The 22254-nt window shown below is 38.7% G+C and overlaps 1 protein-coding gene across 1 annotated transcript in view; it reads left to right on the plus strand.

Moving 5' to 3' along the window:
- ADAMTSL3 (ADAMTS-like 3) overlaps positions 1–22254 on the plus strand; it is a 289568-nt gene that overhangs the window by 122313 nt on the left and 145001 nt on the right. Inside the window, exons 8-11 of the mRNA XM_011975396.1 lie at positions 11970–12081; positions 17037–17175; positions 18384–18434; positions 19740–19944. Of these exons, the coding sequence (XP_011830786.1) occupies positions 11970–12081; positions 17037–17175; positions 18384–18434; positions 19740–19944 (507 nt within the window). The remainder of the gene's footprint in view (positions 1–11969; positions 12082–17036; positions 17176–18383; positions 18435–19739; positions 19945–22254) is intronic.

Raw genomic sequence — 22254 nt, forward strand, 5'->3', positions numbered from 1 at the left:
TGTCACCCAGGCTGAAGTGCAGTGGCACAATCTAGGCTCATTGCAACCTCCACTTCCTGGGTTCGAGCCATTCTCCCACCTCAGCCTCCTGAGTACGCGCTCCACCACGCTGGACTAATTTTTGTATTTTTAGTAGAGACGGGGTTTCGCCATGTTGGCCACGCTGGTCTCGAACTCCTAGGCCCAAGCTATCTGCCCACTTTGGCCTCCTAAAGTGCTGGAATTACAGGCATGAGCCACCACACCTGGCCAGTCCAAACTTCCTGTTTTTATAAGGACACCACTTATACTAGATTAAGTCCTCCCAGTTACCTTACCTTAACTACATTGGCAAAGACCGTATTTCAAATAAGATAGTATTCTGAGATACTGTGGGCTACGCTTTTGACATGTTGTTTTTGGGGCACACAATTCAACCCCTAACAGTGCCAGCAGAAAAGAAAATTTACCTGTTTCCTCATGCCTCTCAGTCATTGGGATTCTGTCTCATTGTAAGCATTTATCATTCATTCCAAAGGCAGAAACTTTTAGAATATTGCATATTTTTCTGTAATGTGGTCTGTTGAGGGAAATTTCTTGGTTAAAGCAATTCATACACTGCTTTAGTAATTACCAGAACTCACAGCTAAGATATGTGTAGAAATGTAGATATACTATGAATAGTTTTACATAAAAATCTATTTCACAAATTTTGGAAATTCTTTTGAAGTGGCCAAGTCAAGTAATTGAATTTGAATTCATTTTTATACCATCGGTTTTGTTTGTTTGTTTTTGAGATAGGTCTTGCTCCGTCACCCAGGCCAAGTACAGCCTGCAAGTAATCCTCTGGCCTCAGCCTCCAATTACCTGGGACTAGAGGCACACAGCCCCACAGCCAGCTAATTTTAATTTTTTTTTTGTAGAGACAGAGTCTCACTATGTTACCCAGGCTGGCATTGAACTCCTGAGCTCAAGCAACCTTCCTGCCTCGGACTCCTAAAGAGCTGGAATTAGAGGTGTGAGCCACCATGCCTGACCACATGCTTTTATTATAAAACTCATTTTCCTCATCAAACAGTGGTAATACACTTTTGCAGATGTTAATGTGCATTTCTCTTTTGCCATTCTCTGTACTTCACCATTTCCTTTTTCATCAGAGCTGTTTGCCCTGTGGACTTGACAGCAGGAGTGCAAGAGAAAGCATTCATGTTCATCTTTTCATTACTAAAGTAGGGTTATTATTATTTTTAGCTTAGTCTGTGGAAAGCCGCGCTTAGTGGAGAAAGATGAAGATTTTCCAAATTGATTTAGTCCCCATAACATTTCCAGGGCCAAGCCTGGGGTCCTAATCCATAGCACATCTTCTATAACATGGAGAGGATGCTCCTTTCTCCAGTAAGGGTGCGTCTCGGTCCAGTGTCCTCAGGAAGACGTGCACTGCAGGGCATATCCAGCCGGGATGTGGAAAGCCTTCTCCCTCTCCTGGCGCCAGGACGAAGGAAGCAGGCAGCAAGACGTGTTTCATGATGGTGGTCGCTCTCCAGGGCAGGGAGGCTTTCAAGGAAAGCTAAAAGCAGAAAAGGAGCTTTTGCTCCCTCCCCAGGCAGAGCTTCCAGAGGAAAGTGCCTCATGGGGATTCCACCTCCATCAGCAACAACCCAGAGAAGCCACATGAGAGTGAAAGTGGAATTAGTGCCATGAAACGTTTAGTCACAGGCTGAGTCTGAGTTTAGCTCCCCGTAGTCTCCTTCAGTTCCTGAGTGGTAATGGAAGACATCTAGAAAATTTAATGTACTCTTGGCTGGCCAGGGGGTGACATGGTGGTGGCAAAATGACACTTTAGCAGAGAGGTGTGGGTAGAGAGACTATGGGTCCTATTTTGTTCAGAAAAGGCCCAGTTTGTGCTTGTTACCCCAACTTAATTGTTAGTGGCTCCTCCTTTCACTCTCAGAAGCATCCTGGCATGAACAATAAATCCGATGGTCTCCCTAGGTACAGAGCTGTAAGGCAGCCAAGGATTGGATAGGGGTCCCAGCCACACCACCAAGAACGTGCAGCAAGACAAGAATGGCAGTGTCGAGGGACGAGGGGAAAGATAGTGTGCCCACTGGCAGCATTTAGGGCCCATTTGAGGATATCGTGCATGGATTTGAGTAAGCTGTTATATATTTGTCCTGCACTGAAAGTAAAAGGCACTGGTCCAGGTGTCACATGTGGACAAGACGATGTGATCTCTGGAAGCCCAGTAGGCCTTTTTCTTTCTTGTGGACTTTCTCAGCAAGGAAACCCCAGAAACTCCACGGTAGACCTTTTACCACCTCTCATCAACAAGAATTGGGTCACGTGCCCACTCTATACCACCCACTACTGTGTTCATCTGGGTCCTCTAAGAATCAGATGCCAAGGCAGGATGAGAAGTATAAGAATTTATTCAGGAAACGCCTATGAGAAAAAAGTGGGAGAGCAGGATGATGCTGGGAGAGCCGTCAGCCTGCACTGAAAATCTGACCATGAGTGAAGGAGAGAGGGAAGGAAGGAAGGTCAAATGCAAGCATCTTAAATGCAGTAGGTTCTAGGACAATTCAGCAAAGCTAGAGAGGAGACCCTGAGCCAAAGTCATTCATCACAGGACTCTAGTGTCTCCCAGGAATAGCTCTGCCTTCAGTATCCCTGCTGTGCTTAGTCACTGGCTAGGAGCATCCCATGGGAAGCTTGACCCAGAACTGGGGCTGTTGGCCAGTGACACTCTTTGCAGTTGTGTATCTGAGCGGAACACTCATAGGTCCTGCCACTAGCAAGGTAAATGTGACCATGGTGATTCACTCAGAACAATCAGGATGTGCAGTGGCTCACGCCTGTAATCCCAGCACTTTGGGAGGCTGAGGCAAGTGGATCACGAGATCAGGAGATCGAGACCATCCAGGCCAACATGGTGAAACCCCGTCTCTACTATAAAAATACAAAAATTAGCTGGGCATGGTGGCAGGCACCTGTAATTCCAGCTACTTGAGAGGCTGAGGCAGGAGAATCGCTTGAACCTGGGAGGCAGAGGTTGCAGTGAGCCAAGATTGCAGTACCGCACTCCAGCTTGGTGACAAAGCAAGACTCCATCTCAAAAAAAAAAAAAAAAAAAGAACAATCAGGATGTATGTATGTATATGTAAGACACAGGAGGGAGGAATGAGCATGAACAAAATTGAGTGTCTATAAAATGGAAAGGAGAAATGGATGTTGGTAGGCAATGAAATGTGTCTACTGCGCTAAGGATTTCTCTTTCTGTAACACATCTGGCTTAATGCCTTTTACTTCTCTCTTTTATTTTTCTTTTCAGTGGTAATGGAGAAGACTTAGAAACCATTTATGTTTTTCTTAGGCTTATTATTTTAGCCAATTTTGAAATTTACATTTTTCTAGAGAAGTATCCAATTCATCTCATTTTTCAAACTTAGCTCTTCAAATGTAATCATGGTATTCCCTTATCGTTAAAAATAGTCTCCTCTTTACCTATAACTATGTCTCTTTCATTCCTAAACTCGTTTATTGGTTCCTTGTGTAATTGTTGTTTTACTCAGACCATCCAAACATTGTCTCTGAGACATCTAACAACTACATTTTTGTTTTGTTCATTAACTCAGAGTTTTTTTTTACGTTTCTATTTATATAAATTTTTATTTATTTCTTTTATTTTTATATGGGTTTATTTTGGTGTTATATTTTCAGCTTCTAGAACTGAATTCTTAATTCATTCTATTTTCATTTTTTTCTCCATTAAATGTATTTAGGGCTATCAGTTTCCCTCTACAGAAGTTCTCAATTTTACTGTAATGTAGTTTATCAGTCTTTAACTTTATTCTTAGTGCTATTAGTGTCCTGGTTGAGAAATCTGCCTCATCCAGAATCATGAAGATATTCTTCTTTTTGTCATTGTTTGTGTGTGTGTTGTTTTTTTTGAGATGGGGTCTTGCTCTATTGCCCAGGCTGAGGTTCAGTGGCACAATCGTGACTCATTGCAGCTTTGACCTCCTGGGCTCTGGTGATTCTTTCACCTCAGCTTTCCAAGTAGTTGGGACTACATGTGCACACCACCATGCCTGGCTATTTATTTATTTATTTATTGGAGACTTGCTCTGTCACCCAGACTGGAGTGCAGTGGCATGATCTCACCTCCCTGCAACGTCCACCTCCTGGGTTCAAGGTATTCTCCTGCCTCAGCCTCCCGAGTAACTGGGATTACAGGTGTATGCTACCACACCTGGCAATTTTTTTGTATTTTTAGTAGAGACAGGGTTTCACCCTCTTGGCCAGGCTGGTCTTGAACTCCTGACCTCTAGTGATCCACCCACCTCAGCCTCCCAAACTGCTGGGATTACAGATGTGAGCCACTGCACCTGGCCAAATTAAAAAAAAAAATTTTTTTTTTTTTTTGTAGTAACAGGATCCAGCTGTGTTGCCCAGGCTGGTCTCAAACTCATGAGCTCAAGTGATCCTTCTGCCTTGGGCTCCCAAAGTCTTGGGAATACAGGTGTGAGTCACCATGCCCAGCCCCTAAGATATTCTTCTATGTTTGCTTTTAGAAGTCTTATTATTTTTCCTTCCACACCAAAGGCTATAATCGCTCTAGAAATTGTTTTGTATATATTGTGAGGTATAATAGAATCAATTTTTTTTCTATATGACTGTTTAATTGACCTGGAGTCATTAGGTGAATGATCCATTGCCTATTTCTCTGAAGTCTGATAACAACAATGTATTTATGGACTGTACTTTGTTTCATCAATCTGTTTATTTGTGCCAATACCACTGTGATATATCTACTGTAGCATTAAAATAAGTCTTGGTATCTGGTAGTGTAAGCTTCTGCTTTGTTCTTGCAGATTATCTTTGCTTTTCTTGACACTGCATTTTTATATCATTGAAAATCAGCTTGATTTTGATTGGAATTGCATTGGATCTCTATGTCAATTTAAGGAAAATTGACACTTTCCAATACTAAGTCTTTCAATTCATAAATGTGGCATATCCATACATTTTTTAGTTCTTTAAAAATTTTCTCAATAATGTTCATAATTTTTACTCTGTCTTTAATGTCTTTTATTAAATTTATTTTCAGGCGTTTGTTATTTTGATGTTATTATAAATGGTATTTTTTAAGTTTCTATTTGTTTCTGGGGTGTGGGAATATTGATTTTTGTGTATTGACATTATATTCTGACTATATTCATGTGTTAATACTTATAGTTTGTGAATTCTTTTGGATTGTATACATACACAATTGTGACATCTGCAAATAACGAAGATGGCAGCTGTCCTTGTTATGCATCTCACTTCAGGAGCAAAGTTCCCTATAATTCACCATTATATATAATGTTTACTATAAAATTTTTTATAGATATTTTGTTTGGTGAAAGAATTTTTTTCTTTTCTAGTTTGCTTCATTATGTACAAGCATAGAGCTGTATCAAATGCATTTTCTGCATCTTTAGAGATGATCACATGGTTTTCTCCTTTTTACTTTTTAATGTAATAAATGACATTGATTTTTCAAATATTAAACCAACTGTATCTTCCTGTGATAAACCTACTTGTTCATTATTCTTTTCGATTAGAATTTATTGTTAGTTGCTGGGCGTGGTGGCTCACACCTGTAATCCCAGCACTTTGGGAGGCTGAGACAGGTGGATCACGAGGTCAGGAGACCAAGACCAGCCTGGCTAATGTGGTGAAACTCCATCTCTACTAAAATACAAAAAATTAGCCAGGCGTGGTGGCGGGTGCCTGTAGTCTCAGCTACTTGGGAGGCTGAGGCAGGAGAATCTCTTGAACCCGAGAGGTGGAGGTTGCAGTGAGCAAAGAACATGCCACTGCACTCCAGCCTGGGTGACAGAGCGAGACTCCGTCTCAAAAAAAAAAAAAAAAAAAGCATTTATTGTTATTATTTATTATTTTATTGTTTGTAAAAAGGTGTATCCTTTTATTTATCACTGGATGTGATTTTAAATTATTTTACTTAAGGTTATTGTTGTTGTTTTGGTACCTATGTGCAGGAAAGGGTTTGTTTGTTTGTTTTCTTGGAATGCCTTTTTCAGGTCCTGGCATTTTATTCTGCTTTTATAAAACAAGTTTAGAAGTGTTTCCTCTTATTCTCTGCAATAGTTTGCAAACGATTGATGTCATTTTTTTCTTTAAATGTTTGGCAGTGTGCACCAGGAAATATTTAGAATTATGCATTTAATGTCTTTGAAAGATATAGACTCTTTAGATTTTTTTATTTCTTGTGTCCATTTTGTTTCAATGAATTTGTCTATTTCAACTAACTTTTAAAAAGTTATTGGCATACTTTCTTTTCATAGCATCCTCCTATTATTTGTTCACTTTCTGAACATCCTGTAGTATGTCCTCTTTCTCATTCCTGATATTGACTATTTGTGCCTACTCTTTTCTCCTTGCTCAGTCACGTCAGAGGGTTATCAATTTTATTAGACATTTCACAGAAACAACTTTTGGGTTCATAACTGTATTACTCTAGTTTTCTTTCCATATCATTAATGTCTGCTCCTATCTTTATTATGTCCACTCTTACTTCTTTAGATCCCATTAGCTGTTTTTTTCTTAAACTTCTTGAGATGGATTATGAGATCATTAATTTTCATCTTTTCTCTCTAAAGCGTATACATTTAAGTCTACAAATTTCTCTCAAAGCATGCCTTATATTTAATTTCATAATTTTGATATGAAATGTTTTCCTTCATCATTCAGTTACATTACTTTGTAAGTTTCATAATTATATATTCTTTGACTTGTGGATTATTTAGAAGTATAACATCCAAGCATGAGGGAATTTTCCAGTAATCCTTTTTAAAATTTATTTTTATAGCTTAATTCTACTGTGGTCAAAGAACATACTCCATATTATTTCAATATTTCAAAATTTGTAAAACTTGGTTTGTGGCTTAGAATATAACAAAGTTTGGAAGAGTGTGATGTTGTAGTCTTCTGTTGTGTTCTATGTTTGTCAATTAGGTCACGTTTAGTAATAGTGTTATTCAAAATTATTACCTTCCTGATTTTTGTCTGCTTATTCTATCATGAGAGATGTGCTAAAACTACCCCATGACTGTGCATTGTGCCTTATATATCTTAAGGCTAGGTTGTTAGGTATGTTCACATTTAGAATCATTGCATCTTACTAGTGAATCCACCCTTCTGTTATAAAATGTTTCTTTCAGCACTTTGAGGATATCTCGCTGTTGTCTTCTGACTTCAATTTATTCTGTAGATAAGTCAGCTGTCAGTCTTCTTTTTGTTCCTTATAAGGTAATTTGTCCTTTTTCTTCATCTGCTTTTAAGTGTGTTCCCTTTGGTTTGAGTTTTCATTGGTTGGGCTATGGTGTAATTAGTGCCTTTCTTCAGCTTGAGGTCCAGGTGTCTCATGAATCTGTGGCTTGGGATCCACCATCAGTTTTGACAGATTCTCATTTATTATCTCTTCAGATTAACTTCTGTCCCAAGCTCTTTGTTCTGTATTTCTGGGACTGTGATTGTACCTTTACCTGTATCCAATTTGTCTCATTTCCACTTTCTTTTCATCTTTCGTTTTACTGATCCTCTGCTCAGGTGTGTCTAATTCAGGGATCAGCAGATTATGACCAGCAGGCCATCACTGTTTTCGTAAATGAAGTTTTATCAGAACAGCCACCCCATCTGTTTACATATTGTCAATGGCTACTTTTGCACTATACTAGCAGAATTGAATAGTTGCAACAGAAACCATGTAGCCTGAAAACCTAAAATGTTCACTATCTGGCTCTTTATAAAATACTTGCCAAAGTCTATTTTAATCCACTTTTAAGTTCATCCATTGAGATATTGATTTAAATTATTGCATCTTTTATTCCTAGAATTTCCATTTTAGTTATAGCTTCTTTGTTTCCAGTGAAATTCCCCATCTTATAATTTGATTTCTTGAATATTTTAATCTTATTCCAAGTTCTCTGAAAAACACAGCCCACAGCTGTGTTCCATAACATAAGTGTTCCAACACTTATGTTATGATCATAGGGAAAGCATAAGGTGTTGCTAGGCCCCTCCTATGGGGAAACAAGACTGAAGCCAAGGCCAGGGTTGCAGGAGGTAGTAATGGTGTACTTAAATTTTTATATTTTCATCAGTTAATACCAATATCTGGATTTCCTGTCACTATGTTTATAATGTCTATTTTTTTTTCACTTTTTTGGGTTGTCGTTAAATTTTGTTTTTTGTATTCTTAGTTACTTTTAAAGTTTGTGCTGTATATTATAGAAGGAAGGTTGTGGATATAATTTGAGATTGTAGCAGATTTATTGATACTCTTTGTTAAAATCCCCTTTAAAAATTATCAGATTATTTTTGCTTCTAGATCTTCGGTCTAACACTCTTCCAACTGGATTATTTTGGATATCTTATTTTTGCTTCTGGAAGACAGCTAGGTTAGCAACCAGTCATCTTTATCCAACAAGGAATTGAAATAACTTGAACCAGGGCTTTATTCCCTTTGAAGGTTGTCCTGTTTCCAGTTTACTTTATTCCTGTGATAGAGCTTTCTGGGGTCCTGGGTTGGGAACCTGGGGTGTTTACCAACACCTGACACCTTGGAAGGCCTTGAGCTCTAGGTGTTCGCTTTCCACTACATGAGGCTGATGACAGATTTGTCCAGTTTCTCAGCTGCTCAGCCACCACTTGCAAATTTGCTTACGTTTCTAAGTTTCTTTTGTGTCTGTGATCTTAGCCCTGCAAATCCTCACTAGCATGGTAGTTTTCTGATGCGTTAAAATACACTAAAAATATTTTATGGGCCAGGCGCTGTGGCTCATGCCTGTAATCCCAGCACTTTGGGAGGCCGAGGCAGGTGGAGCACCTGCTGTCAAGAGTTCGAGACCAGCCTAGCCAACATGCCGAAACCGCATCTCTACTAAAAATACAAAAATTAGCCAGGCAGGGTGGTGTGTGTCTGTAATCCCAGCTACTCAGAGACTGAGGCAAGAGAATCCCTTGAACCTGGGAGGCAAAAGTTGCAGTGAGTTGAGATCGTACCACTGTTCTCCAGCTTGAGTAACAGAGGGAGACTCCATCTTGAAAAAAAAAAGAAAAGAAAAAGAAAAAAGAAAATTTTATGCAGCATTTTTACTTATTCTCACTGGGGAGATTCATCAGAAACAAGCAGTCCTGCTACAGCCAGAAACAAAGCTCCTTAGCAGTGTATCCTATCTCTGTAAACTGTACTGTTTAAAATAGTGGTTTTAAAATGTTTTAAAATAGTGGTTTTTAAAAATCTAAACAAAAAATTGTTTAGATTCTCTCATAAGCTTTACTGATTTATTTAATCGTTATTGCTTCTTGCATCTCACTACTTCTGTATTTATATTAGTTCTTAGTTGGTACATTCTTTAGTAGTTTTTTTTTCTTTTTTTCCAGTGAATATCTCTGAGTGGTAAAGTTTCAGAATCATTTTGTGTCTGAAAATATCTTTATTTCATTGATTAATGATCATTTGATTATAGATGGATAACTGATAACTGATTACTGATTAATAACTTGGTTATAGAATTCTAGATCCAATATTCTTGTCCCTCATCACTTTGAGGACTTGACTTTGTTTTCTTGAACCCAGTATTTCTTGTGAGAAATGTGATGTTAATCTGATTTTTCACATTTTTCTAGGTAATCATATTTTTCTTTATGATAGCTTTTAGGATTTTGCTTTATGCTTTTTGTTTTATTTTTTAAAATGTATAGAACTGAATGAAGATTTTGAAACAGAGACTTCTGTCTTTCTTAAAGTCTAGGAAATTCTAAGCGATTATATCATTAAATACTGCCTCTTCATTGTATTTGTCTATTATCTCTATTTTTTAAAGAAATATTGTAGCAGATTTATTGATATTCTTTATTAAAATTCCTCAAAAAATTAAACTGTATTATTTTGATAAGTTGTTTCTTCCACTAAATATAGCATTTATCATATGAAATATCTTTTATAATATTGCATTTATTTTATTTTATTTATTTTATTTTATTTTTTGAGATGCAGTCTCACTCTGTTGCCCAGGCTGGAGTGCTATGGCGCGATCTTGGCTCACTGCAACCTCTGCCTCCTGGGTTCAAGTGATTCTCCTGCCTCAGCTTCCTGAGTAGCTGGCATTACAGGCATGCGCCACCACACCCAGCTAATTTTTGTATTTTTAGTCGAGCTAGGGTTTCACCATGTTGGACAGGCTGGTCTTGAGCTCCTGACCTCAAGGGACCTGCCTGCCTCAGCTTCCCAAGGTGCTGGGATTACAGGCGTCAGCCACCATGCCCGGCCCACCATATTTATTTTTATTGTTAAAATTTTTTATCCTAATTTTATTTCTTGTTTTTTTTTTTTTCCAGTTGCATTTTTTAGAGATTTTTCTTTTTCTTTTTTGTGTTTTTCTGAGACAGAGTCTTGCTCTGTTTACCAGACTGGAGTGCAGTGACGTGATCTTGACTCACTGTAGCCTCAAACTCCTGGACTCGGGTTGTCCTCTTGCCTCAGCACCCGCAATAGCTATAGCTGGGACTACAGGTGCATGCCACCCCACCTGGCTAATTTTAAACTTTTTCTTTTGGAGAGATAGGATCTTGCTATGTTGACCAGACTGATTTCAAACTTCTGGCCTCAAGTGATCCTCCTGCCTTGAACTACCAAAGTGCTGGGTTACAGGTGTGAGCCACTGTGCCTGGCCTGGTTTTTCTAACACATTATTTTTTTCTTTTTTTTTCTTTTCTTTTTGTTTTTTTGAGATGGAATTTTGCTCTTGTTGCCCAGGCTGGAGTGCAACGGTGTGATCTCAGCTCACTGCAACCTCTGCCTCCCAGGTTCGAGCTATTCTCCTGCCTCAGCCTCCTGAGTAGCTGGGACTACAGGCACATACCACCACACCTGGCTAATTTTTGTACTTTTTAGTAGAGACCGGGTTTTGCCATCTTGGCCAGGCTGGTCTGAAACTCCTGACCTCAGATGATCTACCCACCTTGGCCTCCCAAAGTTCTGAGATTATAGGCATGAGCCACTGTGCTGGCCACATTAATCTTTTCTTAGCATTTTTAATTGACAAAAATTGTATATATTTATAGTGTATAACATGATGTTTTGAAATATGTATATATTGTGGAATGGTTAAAGGGAACTAATTAACATATATTATCTCATTAGTGCCCTATTTCCCTTTTTTTTTTTTTTTTTTTTGAGACAGTAGTTCAAGAGATTCTCCCACCTCAGCCTCCTGAGTAGCTGGGACTACAGGCATGTGGCACCATGCTGGGCTAATTTTTGTGTTTTTAATAGAGATGGGATTTCACCATGTTGGCAAGGCTGGTCTCGAACTCCTGACCTCAAGTGATCCACTTGCCTTGGCTTCCCAAAGTACTGAGATTACAGGTGTGAGCCATCGTGCCTGGCCCCCATTTCCTTTTAATTAGATACTAGACTGTTTAAACACCATGTATTTGTACACTTAAGTCGAGTTCTTGCAGTTGCGCTTCTAGAAGAATTTTTCAGAAGGGTGTGCTTAAATATATTATTATTAAAAATGTAAGAGCCTCCACTATGTGCTATATTGTGAGCAAACCCAAATCAATTCTCAATCTTTGTTGTCATGAAAATTAACATCAAATGTTTCAGGAAGAAAAACAATATGAAATGAACAAATAAAAAAATGTCTACCTACATTTTTTGTGAATCCATTCACAGGCATGGAATTATCTGGAAAAATGACTCCAGGGAGAGTTGCAGAAGATCACCTGAGCCCCCATTTATGACAAATCTTAATGAAATGTTATCACATCTTAAACTTATTGGACTCCTGCCCCATAGTTTTTCTAATGGATAGGTGGTTGTCTGCATACATGAAGAACATTTATCTTATTCTGAAAGGTGTGGAAAGCACTAGCTCCTTGTTTGCACGTGTGTTCTCACAGTTCTTTTTGTCCAGACCAGGTACACTGCAGCCAAAGACAGCGTGGTTCAGTTCTTCTTTTACCAGCCCATCAGTCATCAGTGGAGACAAACTGACTTCTTTCCCTGCACTGTGACATGTGGAGGAGGTGAGGCCCAGGCTTTGTTCATGAATATTTAGAGCTCAGAGTTAGAGAAATTACGCATTTGCATTTTTGAAGCTGATTTTAAAATTGGCGTGGTGATTAGAGATGTCTGATCACACAGCACCTTACTCAGCAGCCTGAATGCAATGGTATTAATGGATAAGATGCATTTGCCTTTACTCTTGAAGACAGGTGCAAAATTGGATTTGGAAAACACCTTTTACTTTTAGCCAAAAAAACCCCCCAAAAACCAAAAAACTGTAAACAAACTTGTTTGCGTGTGTTACTGCGTTTCTCTTCTTGATTGCCCTTAAAGTATGTATTATTTTTAATTTTCTATGAAAAATCTGAGAAGCAGAAAGATGGAGTGACTTGCCCAGCCTGGTTGAGTCAATGGGTATGTTGGTTCTAACATTAGATTTACAACTTTTTTCTTCTCAGGTGCAAGAGTATAAGCTTATTAAAAAGAGAAAGAGTCTCTACTAAGTGTTAAGGGGAAAGTCTTGCTTATTGTCTGCTTAGTTCAAAGTTTTCTTTCCTTCTCTTCTCTTTCTCTTTCCCTTTCCTTTTCCCTTTCCCTTTCCTTTTTTGAGACGGAGTCTTGCTGTGTTGCCCAGGCTGGAGTGCAGTGTCATGCTCGGCTCACTGCAACCTCTGCCTCCCAGGTTCAAGCGATTCTCGTGCCTCAGCCTCCTGAGTAGCTGGGATTACAGGTGCCTGCCACCTTGCCTGGCTTATTTTTGTATTTTTAGTAGACACAGGGTTTCACCATGTTGGCCAGGCTGGTCTCGAACTCCCAACCTCAGCTGATCCACCTACCTTGGCCTCCCAAAGTGCTGGGATTACAGGTGTGAGCCACCGTGCCCAGCCTAGTTCAAGATTTTCATAGTCGGTTGAGGAAAGTTTTAGGACAAGTGTAATCCAGGGCTCCACACACGCTACAAAAGCAGCATCTTTCATGCTCTGGTGGAAGATAATTGTCCGTTTGATACGGAGAACTGGCAACTCCCTGGACCAAATGAGGAGGCAACTAGAGCTACTGTCAAAAGAATTCTCTTTTTCTGAACTGACCTTTTAAATCAAAGACTAAATGCATGCAACCCAGGAACCATGACTTACTAGAATAGGGATTTATGTTGAAGCTTCCCCTTAGAGTACCAGGCGGTGATACTAGGTGTTTACCATGTGTCAAGCCATGGAGTAGTTGTTCATAATCACATTTATTCTTCAAGAAAACCCTAAGGAAGGTCTCTTTTATTTCTCTTATACATGAATAAACTGACACTTAGAAAGTGTAAAGAGCATACAGTAGTATGTTGTTCAGATAATAAACAGTGCAGCTAGGATCTGGTGCCAGGTCTGCTTGATACCAGAGTCATGCTCTAAATGACTTTGCCCTTGTGCCTCCCCTAAACCACCTACTACACCTGGGACCAGGTCAGGGTACGCAGGCTCAGGTATGGTCTTGTTTGAAGAGCTAGAATAAATACTCCTTCAGCCCAACCTAGCTCCACATCTTTTCAGTCCTTGAAGCCTACGGAATATCAATTTACTTAGAGTCAGAAACTGGCCTATCTCCTTTAAACTACAGGTATATGAAGGAGGGCTCTTCAGTCAGTGCCAGGTTGCTGTGAATATGCAGGCAGATCTCTCTCTTCTGGAATTTAGGCTCCCCTTGAAACAACAGGGCAGGCACTTTTGTGGAAGGTACTGGGCAGCCCGGGCCCAAGAAGAAGTTTACATCCCTAGGAATGGAAGAGAAAACTGAATAGTGCCACAGAAAGAAAGTAAAAGTGAATCTCCCCAGTTCGCCAGTTAGTTCTTCCTAGGGCCAGGGTTGAGGCAATAGACCACTTGATTATGATCTTGCAGCAGTGATTCTCACAGTGGGCTTCCTGGACCTGTAGCATCAGCATCTCCTGGGAACTTACTAGAAATGCAGATTCTCAGGCCCCACCACAGACCTACTGAGTCAGAAACCCCAGGGTGTGGTTAATCCTCCAGGAGATGATGGCACATACTCCACTTTGTGTGTACCACAAAGTGTACATTGCCTCTTTAAGCCAGTGTCTTTGGATAGCAGCTGGAGCCATATTGCCATCACTATTTTTGCCATATCTGTGTTATTCCTGCACTATTATTTACTTAAGGATTTTTCTTTAAGGGGACATTTATTCAACTTAAATAAACATATTCACAAAAAGAATTTAATAGTACTACCTTAAGTGGAAATCTATTCCTTGTCACAAATAGAGCACAATCACAAAATTAATACAATGAAAACAAACCAGTGGAGTCAGTCCTCTTCAAGTTTCTACCAGCTCTGACATTCATTCAGTTTATTTTCAATTCCTCCTGAATTTTCTTGAATGTTATAAGCATTTTTATGAGGCAAAGGCTCCTTTACATCTTTGGGTCACTTATGACTCTTTGGATACTCTTACTCTGCAGAAAAACAAACATCTCTCTCTTTTGTTTGTTTTAGAGGTAGGTCTCACTAAGTTGCCCAGGCTAGATTCAAACTCCTGGGCTCAAGCAATCCTCCAGCCTCAGCTTCCCAAGTAGCTGGAACTACAGGCATGTGCCACCATGCCTGGATAATTTTTAAAATATTTTGTAGAGGTGAGGTCTCACTATGTTGCCCAGGCTGGTCTCCAACTGGTGGGCCCAAGCCATCCTCCCACTGCAGCCTCTCGAGTAGCTGGGAGTGTGGGCATGTGCCACCACGCCTGGCTCAAACATCTATTTTTTTGAAAAAAATTTATTTCTTTGTTCTTACACACAGTCATTCAGAGAGACGTTCACATTTGGATCCATAAGATAAAAGACACTTTCTACTCTAGAGGAGACATTTTATAGTGGGATTCAGCTTAGTCCAGTTGATTAAATTCTTGGGAAGCGAATAGGTGTTTCTCATACTTGGGTGCCCATGGAAAGACATAGTCAGTCCTGCTGAACTATAAATGTGCATGAGCACTTAGCAGTGAGATCGTCTCCAAAGATAGCAGTGGATGTAAGAACAGAAGGGAGATTTTAGGCTGCTTTTGGGGTGCCTGCCATTTTCTGTACACTGGCAGCATTTCAGTATATTTGTTCAAGATATAGAAAGGCAATCTGCCTCATTTCTTTTGCTTTTTGTCATCTCTAAACTGTGATAAAACAAAAGAGGAAAATTAATTGTCTCTCCCCAAATTATAAACACTGTTTATGCCCTGTTTTCATTTAGAAGTCTATTTCTATTTAGAACAAATATATATTTTTTCTGACTCAAGGAGCTGTAATCTCATTTTGTATTTGTTTTGGGGAAAATAAAACACACACATAAAACCCACAAGGAAAGCATTACCAAAATTTAATTATATTAGTAATCAAATCTGTGTGATGTCTGTGAATGGAATTTCAGAGTTTTTTGGATAATCAAGAAAATTAGTTCATTGATCTCTAAGGTACTGGGGTACTTAGATGGACTTTCCTAGTCTTCGTCTGTAATTGTCGATGTGAGACACTTGAGATCAATCTGGATAAAGTACCTAGATTGCCATTGCCATCTGATATCGTCAACTTTCTGGCAGATGTTGGCACCCAAGTAACATTTTATTGACTCCATTTGGATTTTCATTCTTGCGGTTTCGACCTTGCTTTTATAATGCATACCAGTCCGTCCTTCTGCACTTAGCTTACATCCAAGCTGTGTCTTGTAGAAAGCTGTCTAGTGGTTTATAAAATCAGATTCCTCTCGACAATCAGGACTTTAAATGTATTTTTAGACCTTTAGATCAACTGGCAGAGGCAGAGCACTTGGCTTTGGGCATTTTTTCTTTCCTAAAGAGCTCATTCTAGTTTTGAAAAATTACCTTTTTTTGAAAAAGTTTAACTTAACAAGACACTTATGTAGTGACAGGAAACTTGGAATCAGATCTTTCAGGAAATAGAAGCATCATTTTGTGACTTGCTTTTTAAATTTATAGCACTCATCTATTTGCAATGTTCACTTTCCTCAGAAACTCTACAAATTAGATTAAATAGAATCAGGAATAAGTCTTCGTTCCTTCTGTTCGAAGGCTTGTGAGACGAGGGCTGGGGAGTGACATGGGGAGATGGATTTTGTTCCTTTTTGTATAGACAATGCTTAATTCCCCATTTGGAAAGCTTATTGGTATTGCAGGTGCCTGTGGCATCCCAAGGGAGCAGAGGAGTAAAATGTGGTACTGCATATGCAAATTATAAAATGTTATGAAAGAAATATTCAACCCAGCAATCACCCAGCGCAAGAGTAGTTCTCAAAAACATGATGTTGAATGAGAAAAATGGAAAATGGAACAAGATTTAGAACACATTATCATTTATTAAGTTAAAAACAGACACACAAAAACAGCAGCATTACATAAGACAGTTGCATATTTAAGGACGCATCAACAACAAATCAAAATAGGTGTGTTGCGGGGATTGGAATGGGAGTGTCAATAAGGGAAGAAGAAAGATTACATGGAAATGAGAGAAGGGCCTTGCACAGTGCCATGATGACAATGAGGAGAAAAGACAATGAACTGAGGAGAATGAATAACTCACCTGCACCTGGGCTGCAAACAGTTCTTGAGAGGAGACTATTGTAATTTTTCAGTTAGAAGTGCTGAGAGTACTGCAGTCGGTACTAATTGTCATTCTCAATTTTGGCCGCGCATTTTAGTCATCTGAGAAGAACCTGAGAACCTTTTTTAAAAGGTACTGTTTTCCTGGATCCCAGAGACAGGGCTTCTGACTTAATTGGACCATGAAGGAACCTGGGCATTAGAGTATATTAAAAGCTCCCATGTGGTTCTGTTATAGAGCCAGGGTTGAGAACCACTGAGTTAAGTTTCTTAAAGAGGAAAAAAAAAAAAGTGTGTGGCAAGTGATAACTCTGCCAAGTAAAAATGAAACGGATGCAATATTCAGACTTTCCTTTTCTAACACTTTAGGTTATCAGCTCAATTCTGCTGAATGTGTGGATATCCGCTTGAAGAGGGTAGTTCCTGACCATTATTGTCACTACTACCCTGAAAATGTAAAACCAAAACCAAAACTGAAGGAATGCAGCATGGATCCCTGCCCATCAAGGTTTGTATCATTGTCCACACCCGTTTTACTTCATAAAGAAACAAATCAGCTTCAACTGAGACTAAGCAATCTTTGCAGGGCAATACATTTCCATTTCCTGACTTTGTCTACTGGTGGCAGGTGCCTACATTCACATTTGTAACTATGGTGCATAGGAATTAGGATACATTCCTGATGAGTGTCCAGATTAGAATTGCCATACACTGGCAGCATTTCAGTACATTTGTTCAAGATATAGAAAGGCAATCTGCCCCATTTCTTTTGCTTTTCGTTGTCTCTAAACTGTGATAAAACAAGTCTAGCTTTCTCTTGTCAGTCTAGCTTTCTCTTGCTGTGGGCTATGTGTTCCTAAGTGTTTTTATAATGAACTTTTTGAACATCTCCTGCTCTCTTCATCCAAGTACAATGTCTAGTCCATCTGCCAATCATAAATATCTTCCACTCACCATTTTAGCTTTTAAACTGGGTCACCCATTATCACGTTTTGGCTTTTGAAGTGTTCACATTAAATTCAGTATAAATAATGCATTGTGCAAGGAAGTAAAAAGTTTTAATGCCAAAGCAAAAAAAAGCTATGCGTAAACTATCCTATTGCATAATTTAGTACCTGCTGACTTGGATTGCCTGGGGAAGTTTCCTGGCTTAGTACAATACCTTAAAATAACAAATATCAAGTCCCAGAATCCTCCAGATATCTGCCAGCTGGCTTAGGAAGAAGTGTGCAAGTGGAAAAGGAAGCGTTCTCAGTGGATTTCATTTCCTGTTACTAAACTGCCCATTTCCTATAAGCCTGGTTGAACGTAATTATTAATAGAGACCTTTCAAAGGACAAATTCTGTGAAATAAAGTGGTTTTTGAAGATCCTACTAATATGACAGTGTGTTAATATCACTGGTATATTAAGAGAGTAGTGATTATAAAAAGGAATAAATTTATCTAAATTGCAAGGTACTTTTTTCCTTTAATTAATATACTGCTAGTTTAGTTTTCTATATTTTCAAATAGAACTGGAGAATTTGTGTCGTAGGTATTCCTGACAATTAAAGAGATAGTGGCTGAATTTTTGGGAGTGGTTGATAACACCTGACATTTTTAGTTTCCAATTTGAAAGAGCTGTGTCTCTTGGGATGTCAAATATTATATTAGTCAATTAATAAATGTGTTAATTTATTATAGAAATGATATTCTCACAATGATTTCATTTGTAGTGATGGATTTAAAGAGATAATGCCCTACGACCACTTCCAACCTCTTCCTCGGTGAGTTATATGTTTCCTTTTCCTTTTTGCAATTTAAGTAGTTTGCTAGGAATTGTAGCATCTGTATCAATAGCCTAGAATGTCTGAGGGTTAGATATTAGATACTTTACAGAGCTAAGGGAAAACAGAGTTCAACTCAATAATAGGAAAAATCTTTCTAAGAATTAGATGGAATAGGCTGCCTCAAAAGATGATGTTCCCCATCGCTAGAGCTGTCAAGCCTATCTTGGACAACTGAGTATCATAGCAGGAGCTCAAGTGTTGCAATTAATCAGAAATTTTAATCCCCTTTTAAACCAAGATGAATAGTATGGTCCTTCCTGACTCTGAGGTTCTGTGATTCTCTAATAATATTGTCCATTAGTATTTTACGGTTTAGAGGCAGTTTGAAGATGCAGCCACACTATATATTTTAATTGATTTAATTTTCACAGTGGTCTTATGAAGGTTAAATAGGGAAGGTATATTATTCCCAGTTGACAAAAACCCCAGATGTGAGGAGCTAAGTACCTTGTGACTAGAGATTGTGTGTGGCAGTTAAGAATAAAGTCTTGGCCGGGTGTGGTGGCACATGCCTATAATCCCAGCACTTTGGGAGGCTAAGGTGGATGGATCACTTGAGGTCAGGAGTTCAAGACCAGCCTGGCCAACATGGCGAAACCCCCTCTTTACTAAAACATACAAAAATTAGCTGGGCATGGTGGCAGGTGCCTGTAATCCCAGCTACTTGGGAGGCTGAAGCAGAAGAATTGCTTGAACACAGGAGGCAGAGGTTGCAGTGAGCCACGATCTTGCCACTGCACTCCAGCCTGGGTGACAGAAAGAGATTCCATCTTAAAAAAAAAATTAATTAAAATTTTAAAAAGGCCAGGCATGGTGGCTCACGCTTGTAATCCCAGCACTTTGGGAGGCTGAGGCAGGCGGATCACGAGGTCAGGAGTTCTAGATTAGCCTGGCCAACATGATGAAACCCTGTCTCTACTAAAAATACAAAAATTAGCCGGACATGGTGGCGCACGCCTGTAATCCCAGCAACTAGGGAGGCTGAGGCAGGAGAATTGCTTGAACCTGGGGTGTGGAGGTTGCAGTGAGCCGAGATTGTGCCATTGCACTCCAGCCTGGGTGACAGAGCAAGACTCTGTCTCAAAAAAAAAAAAAAAGTAAAGTCTTATGACTCCCAGTCCCAGGCTCATTCAGCTGAACCACAACTGATACCTTAAGGCCATATTTTTTGCCACCATCTTTGCAAACTTGAAACAAACAAACAACAAATAAATAATATAATTTTATTTGTTTGCTTTTGAGCTGGGAACATAATCCTTGGACTGCATGTTCCGTGTCCTGTGGAGGAGGGATTCAGAGACGGAGCTTTGTGTGTGTAGAGGAATCCATGCATGGAGAGATATTGCAAGTGGAAGAATGGAAGTGCATGTATGCACCCAAACCCAAGGTTATGCAAACTTGTAATCTGTTTGATTGCCCCAAGTGGATTGCCATGGAGTGGTCTCAGGTAAGATTTGAGAATATGCCACTTTTAATTAATTCTCATATTTTAAGGGATATTTTCTATATGCCCACCATGGTACTAGACAGCATGGAGACCAAAAAAAGTGGTAAAAGAGCATGGTTCCTACTCCAAAGAGCTTAGGAAGACAGTTGGAGGACAAGGTAAGAAAGACCACAAGCATCATCATAGGTAAAAATAATTAACATTAAGGACATTAATAATAATATTTCCATATAATTACCAGTATAATTAATATTAAGTACTGTAAAGAACAAATGTATAAAGAATGAATGTTGAAGCAGAGTCAGTCAGGAAGTATTTGTTGCCCCTGTGGTGCTTAACCCATCTTTGAAGAATTTAAACAAGAATTAAAATTTAAATTCTTTAAATTCTTTGACAAATGTAAACAAGCAAGAACCTGAGAAGCATCACTGGGTTAGGGTTAGTGTTAGGGAGATGGCCAAACAGAGATGGCTGAGCAAAGGCAGTAATGACAAGAAGTGACTCGAAGTTGAAGATTTGAAGAGATGAGCCATGTTACTAAGAATTGGAAGATTAAGTTGGAAATGCTGACACGACATGAAGCGTGTGTCCTTGATCCAGCAGCTACTAAGAAGCTTCACAATTTTTGTGAAGACATAATATATTTTAAGTAACTGAGGCAAGATAGCCTAACATTGAGAAAGACCGGAGGCGGGCAGCCTATTTAGAAATCATCCGTGGGGTCAAGTTGTATATAAAGGAAAAGAGAAGAAGGAAAACACCCCAGAGGTATAACAAGGGTCGTGTCAAATTAGCGTAGTTTTCACTTTCTAAAGAGATGACTGAGTAAGCCTCCAGAACAAATAAAATGCAGCTGGATTAGTCAAAGATGAAAAATGCAGACATTGGTATTTAATAATTTAATCTGAATCCTTTAATTTTCTGGAGAGTGAGATGTAATTGACTCAAGTTTCTCCAGCTTTCTTAAGTGATCTCCCCACACACATAGTTCATCATATACATGCATTAATATATCTATTCATGTATTTATTCAATGTGTCAGCTACCATGCTAAGAAGTAAATACAACTTGCTCCTACCACCCAAAAGCTTAGAATCTAGTTGCATGGATGTTCATGCAAACAAAGTTGTGATACAGTATAGTATCGTGCATAAGTAGTATCATGTGCCCAGTACTTCAGAGGCACAAGGTGGAATGATTCACTCCACCTGAAGGTGTCAGGAAAGCTTCAGAAAGGAGGTAGCACTTGAACTTGAAGGATAAATGAGTGTCAGGTGAAGACCATATCAATCTTTTTCTGATATCCCCAGACTAAACATCATTACCCTGTAGAACTTTATTCAAACTTGCTAGGAAAGAAGTTATCAATTAATTTTTGGTCACATACTCCCTAAAAAGAAGATTAGAGAATTTTGTATTTCTTCACATATATTTAGGTTGACATTTGAAATTTCCTATCACAAGTTTAAATAATTACAAAGAATATCATTTCAACATGTTGTGAATGTTGACATTTTACAATAAGAGTATTGCAGCATTCAAAAAAATCTGTCTAGTGGAATTTAAATGCCATGATAATTTCTGTCTTTGCCATCTTTCATTTAAAAAATACAGGAACGAGCTCTTCTTTAACAATTTGGATGTTGTGCATATTTTTCCCTTTGAACTCACATTTGCAATCTACTTTCCCCACAGAATTTTATTCTAATATAATGTATTTTTATGCTTTAAAGTCTTTTTTTAATTACAGTATTCTACTTCTCTCCAAGAAGATATATATGATCATTGAAATTAATTTATTTTACTTTCCTGTGGCCATAAGGCCCTAACTATTTAAAATATTCCTCTGAATTGAGTTAATTTTACACAGTCAAAATAACATATATATTTCAAAGTTTGGTAAATAAGAATAACAACACAAAAACTACATTTTCATTTGAATACACACTTAGTTCATCATGTACATGCATTAATATATCTTTATAGAAGATAAGTGGAGCTTAAAAAATAGTCCATCACCAGAATGAGCCATGTTCAGCAATGATTTTATTATTAATTTTTACTATTGGTTTCTTATTTTGTTTTGTTTGGCTTTGCATGTATACACTGGGAAAGCCTGTTCACATAAATCAATAGATCAGGATGGAAGGATTTTATTTTAGCAAGGTCGTTCAGTTCTTTGAACTCTCGAGTTATGTGCCAAAATTCATGTGATGGTCTATCATCAAAAATTATTTTTAAGGATCTGTCTGCTGGCAATTTAAGTCTTCTTTCTATTTTGTTGAAAGCAAAGAATATCATCTCAGCTGC

Source organism: Mandrillus leucophaeus, unplaced genomic scaffold (assembly GCF_000951045.1).
Source record: "Mandrillus leucophaeus isolate KB7577 unplaced genomic scaffold, Mleu.le_1.0 Scaffold1541, whole genome shotgun sequence".
Lineage (NCBI taxonomy): Eukaryota > Metazoa > Chordata > Mammalia > Primates > Cercopithecidae > Mandrillus > Mandrillus leucophaeus.